This window comes from Chiloscyllium plagiosum, unplaced genomic scaffold (genome assembly GCF_037043375.1).
Source record: "Chiloscyllium plagiosum isolate Xiang-an unplaced genomic scaffold, Cpla_swu_hap1 HiC_scaffold_1, whole genome shotgun sequence".
In the NCBI taxonomy this organism is placed as follows: domain Eukaryota; kingdom Metazoa; phylum Chordata; class Chondrichthyes; order Orectolobiformes; family Hemiscylliidae; genus Chiloscyllium; species Chiloscyllium plagiosum.
The window spans coordinates 88,722,431-88,736,185 of record NW_028270139.1 but is presented as its reverse complement, the minus strand read 5'-3'; the positions used below and the strand labels follow the sequence as shown (position 1 = coordinate 88,736,185).

Sequence of the window (13,755 nt, the reverse complement as noted above, 5' to 3'; positions counted from 1 at the left end):
AGCTAGAGTCCATCTTGGCATGGAACCATAGTGTTGTTCCGTCATTATCACTGAGTGAAAATCCTCCAACGTCCTACCTTAAAGCCCTGTGAATGTCCTTCTGTGCCCAGGATTGCAGTGGTTTAAGAAGGCAGTTCACCAGCACCTTCTGTAGGGCAAATGAGGATGGGCAAATATATGCTGGTATCGGCAGCACTGCCCACAGTACTTCATTAAATGAAAATTAATCTTTCAAAATGGAATAGTTTTGAACCACCAAGTATTTTTTTCTTTTCTTTTTGTGACTTTGGCAAAACTGAGTTTTTAGTAATCAATATTTTACATTCTTCAAGTTGATTTTCAATGGTTAAGAGTAAATGTATTGACATAAGTGGATTCTAATTGTCTTTTGTTTCGTTTAGATTCATTTGTGATTTTTTTTTTCTAATCGTGTGAATCTAAACTATGGCTATATCAAGGAAAGAAGTAAGATTTTCACTGAAAAAAAATTTACCGAATGCATCGGGAACTTACTAATCCAGTAGTTTGTTGATTGTTTTACAAGGGCAAACCAACATCTTTTTCCTTGACTTGATTATACCTGTAGATGACTTTGAATTTAGAACAGAGCAGTTTGTGCCAGTAAGTATTCTATTTCTATGCATATTTGTAACTTTGTCAAAACTGTAAGTTTTATTTAGTATTACATAGGGATTTTTAAGTTGATGATTAGATTACTTACAGTGTGGAAACAGGCCCTTCGGCCCAACAAGTCCACACCGACCCGCCGAAGCGCAACCCACCCAGACCCTTCCACTACACTTACCCTTTCACCTAACACTACAGGAAATTTAGCATGGCCAATTCACCTAACCTGCACATTTTTGGATTGTGGGAGGAAACCGGAGCACTCGGAGGAAACCCACGCAGACACGGGGAGAATGTGCAAACTCCACACAGTCAGTCGCCTGAGGCGGGAATTGAACCTGGGTCTCTGGCGCTGTGAGGCAGCAGTGCTAATCACTGTGCCACCGTGCCACCCTTGATTGAGAGAAAGTAATTTCAGTAGAATCATGACCAAACTTCAGCAAATGAGGTGACTAAAATCATGGATTGTGCTAGATATTGTCCTGAAAATACATGCTTAACAAAGGAACCATTGCTAATTAGGGCAGTTGATTGCTGTTTTTAAAATTGTGTGTAGGACAACTTTGTGAGTGTGTTTTTCAGTTTAACGCTTATATTGTCACAGCACATGATGCATCAATAAAACAACTGTGCAGATGCAAATTCCTGCAAAATTAAATTAGTCATATTAATGAGACCATTGTGGATTAATTATCAGAATTTGAGGACAGTAAAGATACTTCACAACAAAAGTTTACATGAAAGGTAGCTGCAAATTCTTTAACCATAATTTTTTTTTTAACTTCATAAATGTTGCTTCATTTCTTTATTTTTCTCTCTCCCTCCTAATATTAAAGGAGCTGGTTACTACTCCATAATTTGCTTTGGCTTGGAGACAAAATGTGTTGTGGGTACATACTACTCTAGCAATTAGATTACTTACAGAATAGATTAGATTAGATTACTTACAGTGTGGAAACAGGCCCTTTGGCCCAACAAGTCCACACCCACCCACCGAAGCGCAACCCACCCATTCCCCTACATTTACCACTTTACCTAACACTACGGGCAATTTAGCATGGCCAATTCACCTGACCTGCACATCTTTGGACTGTGGGAGGAAACCCACGCAGACACGGGGAGAATGTGCAAACTCCACACAGTCAGTCACCTGAGTCGGGAATTGAACTCTGGTCTCTGGCGCTGTGAGGCAACAGTGCTAACCACTGTGCCACCGTGTCGCCCAATAGAGTCATTGCATGGAAGCAGGCACTTGCGTTTAACTTGTCATACAGACTATACATTCCAATCTGACCTAGTTCCGTATGCCAGCATCTGACCATATCCCTCTAAACCCTTCCAATCATATATCCATCCAGATCCCTTTCAGTGTTGTAATTGTACCCGCCTCTACTGGTGATTGGGAAATGTCCCACACCTTGGAACTAAATTGAAATAATTTTTTTTCTGAATTTAACAGCTCTTGTTTTCAATGCTTCAAAATGTCTAGCCTGTGGTCCTCGCTCTAACTTCCAACTCTTTGTACAACTTCAATTTATTTTCTCCAAATTGACACCAAGCTTAACAATGAGCATCAAAAGTATTTGGACTAAGCTCAACATTGTAAATGCATTATTCACAGTGCATGCAGAATTCAGGAAAGTAGATGAATAGATTGAAAAGCGACAATTATAAAGTTCAAATTACCATAGTGACAGCATTTCAAAAAAAGTATTTTATTGGTTGCAAACCAGTTTGAGATATTGAGGTTGTGAGTTTTTCTATAATTGAATAAGTAACTTTTTTTGCCTTACATTGAATTTCAAAATTCTTATTGGCTGTTTGTATTTTGCAATTCAGTTTTCACGATGGATGCCAAAACCTAATGATTACATGTAAAACATACAAAAGGAATTTGCTGTAATGGGAACGCAGTGAGACAATGCAAATGTGTCATTGTCGGTTGTATTTTAAGAGGGAGAATAATTAAAACATTCAAATCCAGGAAGTGAGATCTTGCGTGCAATATTTATTTCAAAGAGTTTCGGGAGGACACTCTCCCTCAGGAATTTTTTTTCCTTTTGTCACTTTGATCCACTTTTCATTATTTTGATGTTAACAATTGTTAATGCTGTAATCGACTAGGCAGCTGCCAGTAAGTCCTTGTCTCTGTTGTAGAATAGTCATGTAATCACTGAAGCACAGAAAATGGCTATCAGCCTATTCGACAATTTTGGCCTATTGGACCAACTCCAACTCCACCAGTCCCATTTCTACTTTCTCCCCTATTCCTGTAATTCCATTGTTTTATTTATTAAATTTAACTGCCCATCCAACTTGAGTGTCAACTTAACATTTTTGTTTTGTCTTACATTCTTCTTAACTACTCAAGCTAGTCTCTGCTATTTTATATGATCTAGAATGTTGAATGCTTCTAAATTGTACAAAAACAGTTGTTTGGGCTTTACAACATAATGAGCATAATTTTTGTGGTGTTCTAGTCCAGCAGTGTGTGATAGCATAAATTAAGTTAGAGAGTCCGTTGAATTATTTAATCAAATGTCAACAAGAATCAAAAACACAAGTGAACAGCCCACATTTAATATGCATTTTTATCTTCCAACACCAGTCTATCTGTGAGAACAAGGAAATTAAAAGGTTAGAAAAGGAAATTAAAGTATCCATGACTAAGATTTGATAAAATTGTATTGATTAATATATATATATGTGAAAAAGTATGTAGATTCAAACCTGTTCCTTCCATTTGCACAACTTGTGACAGACTTAAAAATATGACGACAACATTAATTGTATTCACAACAGTCCATTTATACATTTTCTTTTTTTTCAAATATGTAATTTAGTTTAGCATGACTTTTTGTTTCCAATATCATTATCTCATCTCATTGACTTCACAATATAAGATCCTAAATTCCACTTGCGTCTGACCTTCAACTAATTTACCTGTGATTTTTAAAAAATTAATATTTAATTTGAGGGTGATCTCACCGCTAAGTCTTGGCACTTATTCCCCATTCATTGTTGCCCTGAAAGGTAATTGTCAGTCTTTTCCTTGAGCCACTGTCAGTGTTGTTACTTTTATAGTGATTTACAACTGAGTCACTTACTTATTTAAAAGTAGGTCATGTTGATGTGTGGCTGCAGTCACATGTAGGCAGTACTAAGCAAGAAAAGCAAGTTTACTTCACAAAAAATATTTGTCAGTAGTGAATTTTTCCTACAATTAATAAGTCTTGTGGTCACTTTTACTTTTCCAACCTTTTTTTATTTTCATTTTTAAAAAACATGAAACCCTCAAATTGCCACGCTGAGATCTAAACTGGCATCCATTGAGTTATAGGTCCAGTAGCATGATTACTATTGCTATTATTACAGAGATTCCCTGATTAATTTTTTGGTCTGGTTCTTTGAATGGAGTATTACTTTTGCCACCTTCTTATTCTTTGATCTGAATGATGTTTTGGATACAGTGTTTAATTCCGGGGCTTTAGTTTCCAGTATCAGCTTTAGTATTCTGGAACACTTTTTAGTCTTGGTCTTAATGCTACATGCTTTTTAAATATTTATCTCCACTAGTATCTATAATAACGACTGCAAAATACTTTCAAAACATATTCACCATCCCTCAAGAAATCGAATAGTCCCCTTCTGCCTTTAAATAGTCCAATCTGTTTTGACTTTAATATGCTTATAATAGCTATTCCTATTTTCCTTGATGTTGATCTCCACTTCCTAATCTCTTGGTTTTATTTTTACATCTTCCAATTTTTAATCTATATTCTGTTCTTTGTGTATCATATTTAAGCAAACTTATGTTTGCTCTAACATCTTTATATATTTACAAATCCCAGCCTGTGTTCTAGTCAAAATGTTTTTTTAATTCTCTGGTGTGATTTGAGTGTCACCAGAAATGCCAGCATTTGTTGCCCATCCCTAATTGCCCTTGAACTAAGTGGCTTGCTATGCCATTTCAGAGTGTAGTTAAAAGTCAACCAAATATTTGCGGTTTTGTACTCGTGTAAGCTAGACTAAGTAATCTACTCCCTTAGAGCTTGGAAACCTGAAACTGATCCCTACTCTTGGCTTCCTGTTGACAAATAACCCTTTATCCATGACAAGTTTTACCGTATGCCATGAGCTATTATTTTGTATAATTGTCTTATGATGTGTCATGCTATGAAATGGCACCTGGAAACTTAGGCACTTGACATCTACATTTACCCATGAGGGCCACCTGGACTTTGAAGCTCCAGCGGATGCCCACCAAAGTCATCACAGTCAACAGGGTGTAACAGCAGGCTGTATCCACTGGAGCTCTGCATGTTGGCAGGTGAAAAAGTAAAGTAGTTTTGAGACCACACAATGAGGTGTTTTACCAATGCATAATCACTATTTAACACATGTTCACAAGCACTGCTTAAGTTGTCTGTACTTTCTTAACCCTATTTGATCAAAGAAGTAGAGCACTTTTCTCTATAAGAATACCACAATGGCCCATCCATGGGAGCCCATCAATTGCATCACATTTGAGATGGGCATTTCTCATATTTCACCACCCAGGAAATGACACAGAATCTGAGATGGTTGGGAGTTGGGGGGGGGGTGGGGAGAGTGGGTGAGCGGGGGGAGAAGTGATTGCGGTTTGGTTGCATCCAAGACTTTGGGACTTTGGCTTTATTAGATGAGCTAAGACTGAGGAGAATGAGCTTGTGTTCACAACATTACAAACAGGGATTTTATCTAAGAGAAAAAATCTGAATGGGCTCTGCAGGGTGAGACTGCAGAGGTCTTTCGGCTTATACACGATAGAGATGTAAAGGACTTAATCCTCTTGGGAATGGGTCAGGTGTATCTGGAATTGTTCCATCTAAGAGTGATGAATGTATAGTGACTGAGTATGCTTAACTAATGTAACATTAAATTTTGGGAAGATATCCAGGTCTATAATGAAAGTAAGAGAATGAAGTGTTCAATTGCATCAGTCACCATTTTGGAGAGTTGCCAAACATGCTCCATATCTGATTAGCCTACTCTTGCTTCTCTTTTGTATTTTTATATCCTAACAAATTTGGAGAATATTATGTTGAAGTGAGTGCAATCAAACCAAGGTAAGACAGCGTGTGGCTTTCAAGGTACTGTGTATTTGGACTTGCTTGAGACAAGGCCTGTTTACTTCCTGGATCCAATGGTCACAGGAGTGTAATGTTGTGCATAAACTGTTGCACATAATTTTTTTTGAAAAAGCTAAGTTTTTTTGCATGGATTGAGTGCAAGTTGTAGCACAGTCAAACTGAAGAAAAACACTTGTGAAACAAAAAGCAGTGTAAACGTTTTGAAACATGTTTGACCTGAACAGAGAGTTTTGGGCTCCCAGTCAACAGACTTTTTAAAAATATTACAAGAAAAAGGTGTCAGTCGCTCACTCGACCTGAAATCTGTTCCCAGTAAGGATTATATGAAGTTGTTTGCCTCATCTCACCAGTATCATTGTTGCTTCTTGTCTGCAACCAAATTCGAAGTCCACAACACAATCATCCCCTTCTCCTTCCTCCAAGAGATATTTAGTCTTCCGCCTCTTCAAAGATAATCACCCATTACTTGTTGGGTATGGTTGTGGAATGCGCTGCACATCATAGTGATGTGAGACACTCTTTCTGTGGAATAGTGTACTAAAGACCTAAGTATCTGAAACTTAATTTGAGCAAGTCTACTGTGTACTTGTTGGTGACGTCCCTTTGCAGTACAACATTGTATGTCTCCTTCGTATGCTAAATATCGCTCATTAGTGTCATCATTTAAGCCTACATGCCAGGTGGAAATCCCAGTGGATGCAGAAACCCCTAACTCCTCTCTGTTACCTATCAATTGCATGCCCCATTCTCTTTAAGAATCAGGGTTGGAATTCTGGTGCCAAGCCAGCATGACCACCTCCAGTCCCAAGCCTATCACCAATTGATATATTTTTCAAGCTCATGTAGGCTAACACAGCGAGAGTAATCCTGTCTGCTTATTCTATTCCCATTATTTCTCACTTTGTACCTTCAGAAATACATTATCCGCTTTGGACCTGTCGGTTCTGCAGCTTTTAACCATATTTTGGGGAATCACATTTGTGAGGATGTAGATTATATCACCAACAACTACTAAATTTACTCAGTGGTTTAGCTTGTGTTCTCACTGACAGATGTGAGAGAGTTGATGCAGGCCTGTTCTACTTGACTTCTAAAAGTTGATAACAATTTATCATGCCTTTTGGCGTGTAGATCAGTGTATTTGCAGCTGAAAGCTGGTCTCCACAATTTGACAAACTGCTAAATTGCGGACATTTTTGAAGTGATGACGTTTTTTGACACTAAGTGCACTGTAAATTATTAAGCCATGAGATATGTAATTCTGATGTTAAAGTTCATGAGTGATTTGAAACTAAGTACCTAAGGAAAGAATAACTGTATTTTCCAACATTGGTAAATAAATGGCAAAATGACCTTGTTCTGGAAAGACTGAACCAGTCCTTGTCTAAATGCAGCAAGACCTGGACTATATCCAGGCTTGGACTTACAGGAGGCAATTAACACTCCCACCACAAAAGTTACAGACAATTTCCATCTCCAAGAGGCAATCTAACCACCACCCTTTCACATTCCGTAGCATTACCAAATCACTCACTATCAACATTGACCAGAAGCTCAACTCAATATAAATACAGTGGCAACAACAACGTCAGAAGCTAGGAATACTGCAGAGAGTAATACACCTCCTGACTCTCCATAGCCAGACTGTCGTCTACAAGTCAGGACAGTGATGGAAATCTCACTATTTGTCTGGATGGGTGCAACTCCAACAACATTCTATAAGCTTGCCACCATCCAAGACATGGCAACCTGTTTGATTGGCCCCAAGTAAACAAACATCCACACTCTCCACCACCAAAACTCAGTAGTGGTAGTGTGTATTTACAAGATGCTCCACAGAATCTCACCAAAGATCCTTAGACAGCAACTTCTAAACACATGACCACTGCCATTTAGGAGGACATAGGCCGCATATACACAGGAATGGCACTACTTGCAAGCTACTCATCATCCTGACTTGGAAGTTTATATTGCTGGGTCAGAATCCCATGGTTCCTCCCTTTTTAATGTTGGCATTGCTGACTGGCCAGTATTTATTGCCCTTGAGAAAATGGTAGTGAGCTCCTTTCTGGAACTGCTGCAGTCCACATGCTGTAGCTACACCCATAATGCTGTACAGCACATAGACTACAGTGGTTTGAGAATCACCTTCTCAAGGACAATTAGGGATTGTGAATAAGTGCTAGCCAGTTAGTAACACCTACGTCCCATGAGTAAATAAAAATAATGAACTGGAAAATGGTAAAGTTATCATTTTGTGCAAATGAAATGTTAGTTATTTTGTTATTTTTCTTTGGTGTTCATGTGTGTTGTTGTAGGGGCATAGAGTCAAATAGCACAGTAACAGACCCTTTGGCCTGACTTGTCCACGTCGAGTAGGTTTCCTAAACTGAACTAATTCCACTTGCCTGCGTTTGGTCCACATCCCTCTAAAGCTTTCCCGTCCATGTACCTGTCCAAACGTATTTTAAATGTTGTAATTTTGCTCACTTCTACCATGTCCCTTGGCAGCTCGTTCCAAACTCGTACCCCCTTCATTGTGAAAAAGTTACCGTTCACGTCTCTTTTAAATCTTTCCCCTCTCATCTTAAACCTATGCTATCTAGTTTTGGTCTCCCCTACCCTGGGGAAAAGACATTGGCTATTTACCTTATTCATTTGAAATATTCTGCTTAATATTATTTTTGAGTATCTTTAAACTGCTGTAATTACAGTGCATAATTTATTTTTTCTACAGTATTTGGAAAATATTTTCAGTCTACTCTTCCACTTGCTTCAAGAAGTCACAGAATGTGATACAAAGATGCATGTATTGCATGTAATTTCTTGTGTCATCGAAAGAGTTGGAATGCAGGTAATACTATGGAAATTTGTACAATTGCAAAATTAATTTAAAAAATCTTTAAACATCAGTTATCCTGTATATATTTAGTTTACAATTATATGAATAAAAAACTCAGTCAAATGCATGTTAACAGTCAAATACATTTTTCCCTCCACTTCACATTTTATTCTTTCTTTCTGATGATGAGTGAACCATTGGCATATCATTTGATGGTAGTTCCTCAAACTGAGGCAGTGAAATGTTTTGGTTTGTAAACTGGCAGCTGCTCCCTGTTCTTTCTACATGACCTTTTCCACACTTAGCTGTATGTTTTGAATAGTTTTTAAGAGCAGAATTAGTTATTTTAATAGCCTGTCAATTGGAGTAGAAAGCTAATGTTTCTTTTCCATTTCACTCAGGTAGGATTCCAAGGTTTAGGTGGAGACAACTGCTTTTCTCATTAGATTTATGACATGTTTCTTAAGTAAGGCTTCTTAAAAAGGTGGGATTCTTACAATTGGGATAACACATGTAGAGAAATCACAGCTTTTCAAATGTACAGTTATGCATCAATTACAGTCTCATAAGGTGTTCTTGATTGGAACTGCTCATCTAAATGGTAGTTAGTCACAGTTTATTGCCTCATTCGTTTAATGTTCATGTTGCCACCAGTTCTGCTGACATCCATTTGGCAGAAAATTGGTAGTTGGGTCCTGACTGTCTTTTCTTCTCAAGTCGTCAAACTTACAGAAAAGGTGAAAATTAGATCTTTGCCAGCTAATACTGCCGACCAGTAACTTGCAATTTTCAAAACGAAGCAAATGAAAACTGATTGCAGACCTTTTTATTTTAAAGCCAAACTAGTACTCTCCTTATTCTCTTTACAAAAAATATTGAATAATATTCATGACGCAAATAAGGAAATGCAAACTGAGGACCCTTTCAGCTGGGAAGCTAATTTAAAATGGCAGTCTTGAGAGTTCTTTTCTTACTAACAGTTCGTGTAGGAATGTAGTTAGTAGTAGATATTTCAAGACAAAAGATGAAACATTTACCTAGTAAAACAGGAAAATAAAACCAAGGCATTTTGTTGACATGCCTTTTAATGAATCTGTGGGGATGTTTGACTTGACTTCTGCTATTTGCTACCATATTAATCCTTTCGAAAAGCAGTCTGGTTGCTTATTCTTAGCAGGTTCAAATATTGTTACTTTATGAATTAAAGCAGGTAAACAAATTGAATGCATTGCATTAGTAGCCCAGATTTGTGATTGTAATGATACCACAACTATTGGCGTTCACTATCTTTAGAATTGTGAACCACTCAGCAGCTTCTAGCATCCATATGTGTACGATTCAAAGCAAGAATCTGTAAGTTGCTGTAATTGATTTCCTGCAGATCCACAGAATACACTAAGCGCATCGTCTTATGGAAATCCTTTTTTAAAAATCACTTGAATAGACATAAAAGCCTATTTTAATGAAATTAAGACTACTGTAAAAACCTTGGACAGAGAAATGACTATTTGAGAAAGGCTGAACTTGGTTTTTAACAGGTACTGTATTGTGAATTAACTGTCTGGCCTTAGGGAAAAAAAAACTGATTTGTGGATTTTCTCTAAATTTCTTCACCATAAAAAATTTAACATTTTTAAAAGAAAATGATATTTCCATTCCTACCTCAATCTCCTATATCTTTCCCAATCTTTGTTTTCCTGTCAGTAATCTGATTGTTTGCTGATTTTGAGAATTCTTCACTGAGATTAGCTGCTTAGTCTGTTTAGTGATGGCACTGTTGTTGGAAGTTAGAAATTCCCTTGAATTGATATTAGTCTGAACTAAATGTTGGGGAAGATTAGATCACTTGATTTTTTTGGCCTACCTTCTTCATGGTCAGCAACATGTTTCATTCATTGTCTCATCACCTATTGCAAAATTCAGGCCAGTAAAAGCATGAACAGTAGTCGCAGATTTAGGAAGGAAAGAGTTGCCCAAATGTCCACATTGATATTTCTTTGGGATAATTATATTCCAAATGAATTTTGATTCGCTCCAGGATATACTTAGTTTGACTTACCAAAGACAAACGAACATGCAGAGCCAATTTAAATGGTACAACAGTAAAAAATAAGGTTTTTAGAGGTATCAATCAAATGGAAAAACAACAGAGAATTAGGCTGATAACCTTTGAAAAGAGACTTGAGAAGATTGACTTTTCACTTTTCAAGTATATGTCTAAAAGATGATCTTCTTTTAGACTATTTCTCCAAAGTAGTGGCTGCTTGATTTCTGGAATACACCAGTTCTGCACAGTAACTTTGATCACCAAGTGCAGATGGAAACAAGTAGACTTGAAGTCATTCTTGTGGATTGCTCTTGAACCTGACCAAGGTGCCCATCGACAAAACTCGAGGCAGAGGAATTGGTTTGCTTGACTACATCCTCCCATCTATAAATACATCACCACCTTTGTCTTTCTGCAGAGGACCATGTTGTTTCTGTTGGTAAGCTTCAGGCCTTCCAAGACTAGAGGACACCAGGAAGGCTTGAGTACATATTTTTAGGGACTGTCACTTTAAAATCTAAATAGCTCAATTTTCTTAAAGACCCTTTTTAAAACACTATTTCAGTAGTGACTTTTAGAGATGGGTCATTTATATCCTTGTTATTGTCAAACTTCTGGTCAGATAAAAAAATTCGGTTCAAATTGTAAGGTAATGTTAATCTTCAAAATTACTAAAGGTTGAACTTTAAGAATAGGGCATTGTACCAAATACTAAATGAGCTGTCCAGAACCCCAGACCAATGTTTTAGGTACATGCATCCAAATTCCACCATTGAAGATGGTGAGATTTCAATTCAATAAAAATCTGGAATAAAAAATGGCCTAATTGTGACTATGGAGCCATGTTATTAGCTATAAAGAAATCCAACTGGTTCACTGATGTCCTTTAGGGAAGGAAAGGTGTTCTGGTCTACGTGTGACTCCAGATCCTCAGCAGTGTGGTTGATACTCGATTTCCCTCAGGGCAATCAGGATTAGACAATAAGTGCTGGCCTAGCCAGTACCACCTGCATACAGTGAATAAATATTTTTAAAAACATGGAAAAGACTTTTTGAAAATGATGGAATCAAACATCCTGGAATTTTTGAGAAGTTAATACTTCAGTAGATGCGAGTGTAGGGGGACTTGTTGTCATTCTAAATAAGTTATTTGAATTCTTCCTCTTCAGTATTTATCTTCTGTTATTCCAGTTGTCCATCATTGCTTTTGGTAAACAGCTAGTCATAGTTTATCATTCACTTTGTGTTTCCATCCAAATACAATTGCCACTTCCAATGTAAAGAAAAACTCAAGAATGATTGTCAGTACCTAATTTCCATTATGAGCAAATCGAATGCAATAGTGTCTTACAGAATAGGTTACTAAGAGCTTCTTAGGAACCATGTATCAGAAACATGGTTACATGTTTACATGTTGCTCTTGAAAATGGTATCTATTTTGCAAGAAATAGCACGCAACTTTTTTTGTGGTGTATTTTGCATCTCTCACATGATGTTTCTTACCATGTTTTAATGCCGAGCAACTATAAATAAGAAAAATTCCCATGGTGAAGATCAGGTGCTGCAACAAAGGAGGTTTTGAGAGTGTGCATTTCATTTAGTCAAAACTGCTACCAAAATCACAGGATTAATTCAGTATGGAAGAAACAGATTGCAGAATTTTTTACAGCAACCTACCTATTAATCTTAATTTGAAGTATTAAAACTTGCATTAGGTAACATCTATAGTGGACTTCAGTGTGATTTAAGGTTTTCAAATATCTTATAACCATTCTCAAACTTGATGTTTTGTAAATTTTATGAATGATTAATTGAATTTGTTTTAAAATTTAGATTCGACCTTATGTTGGATGTTTGGTGCAGTATTTACCTTTGCTTTGGAAGCAATCTGAAGATCACAATATGCTGCGATGTGCAATTCTTACCACACTAATTCATCTTGTGCAGGTACAGTTTTAATAAATGCATTGTCTTTTCACTAGATTTAAAATTATATAGAATTCCATTGAACAGTTCTAGGAGCTCAGTTGTGCACAAAAGCAGGAATACTGTACAATGTTGTAGTTGTCTATGCAACTGTTAACTTCTAGGATCCGAGATAAAGAATCTGATCACATTAGTAAATTAATGCTAGTCTGTTCCTGCTCATGAAATTGGATCATTGTGTCAGGCTGTACTTTTTAGAGAAGGGGAGAAAATTACGAACAGCAGACCAAGATTTGGGACAATTTGGAATACTTATGACTGATGACTAAACTTTGGGCAGTGTGATACTTTGTCTGTCGTTCCCATTGCCCAGCTCCATCTCTGTCTCCCTACAAATGTAAGTGTATTACCCCTAAGCTCCCATCCTATTTCCTTTACAAATGGTTCATCATCTCTGCCTCTGTCAGCCTATGTAGGCATTGGAGGGGCTGTGTAACAAAGGGTATAAGAATAAGAAAAAAATGCTGGAACCAGCTGAATGGGAACCCCAGCCTGCTTTGCTATTCAGTAACATCTGATAAACTGTGACCTTGACTTCACTTTTCTGCTTGTCCCAAAATCATTAATTCCCTTATAGATCAAAAATGTGTCTAGATCAGCTTCGGATGTATTCAATAATCTAGTCTCCATGTTCCCTACGCTAAAGAATTCAAAAGGTTAGCAAGAAAGTAATGCTGCCTCATTGCTGAATTTAATAGGAGACTACTCATTATGAAACTGGGTCCAACTAGTTCTAGATTCAACCACAAGTCGAAACGTCCTGTTGGCATTACCCCGACCAGCCCCATCAGAATCTCATTTTTCAGAAACATCACTTCTCATTCTTCTAAGCAAAAATGAGCATAGCCCCAATTTTGACAAACTTTTCCACGTAAGACAAGTCCTTTATCTCAAATATCAACCTGGTGACCATTCTCTAAACTGCCTATGGTGCAAGTGACCAAAATTGTCAAGGTCACTCTAGATATACTCTCATCAATGTTCTGTACAGTGGTACCAAGACTTCCCTATACTTATACTGTATCACATTTGTAATAAAGGTCAACATGCACTTTGCCTTCCAAATATTTGCTGAGCCTGCATGCTAATTTCTTGTATGTCATGTACAAAAGCATCCAGAT

At 37.3% G+C, this 13,755-nt stretch overlaps 1 protein-coding gene across 1 annotated transcript in view; it reads left to right on the top strand.

The window, feature by feature from the left end:
- Positions 1-13,755, top strand: part of ipo11 (importin 11) — a 471,218-nt gene that overhangs the window by 208,706 nt on the left and 248,757 nt on the right. Inside the window, exons 18-20 of the mRNA XM_043689427.2 lie at positions 581-621; positions 8,497-8,613; positions 12,482-12,595. Of these exons, the coding sequence (XP_043545362.2) occupies positions 581-621; positions 8,497-8,613; positions 12,482-12,595 (272 nt within the window). The remainder of the gene's footprint in view (positions 1-580; positions 622-8,496; positions 8,614-12,481; positions 12,596-13,755) is intronic.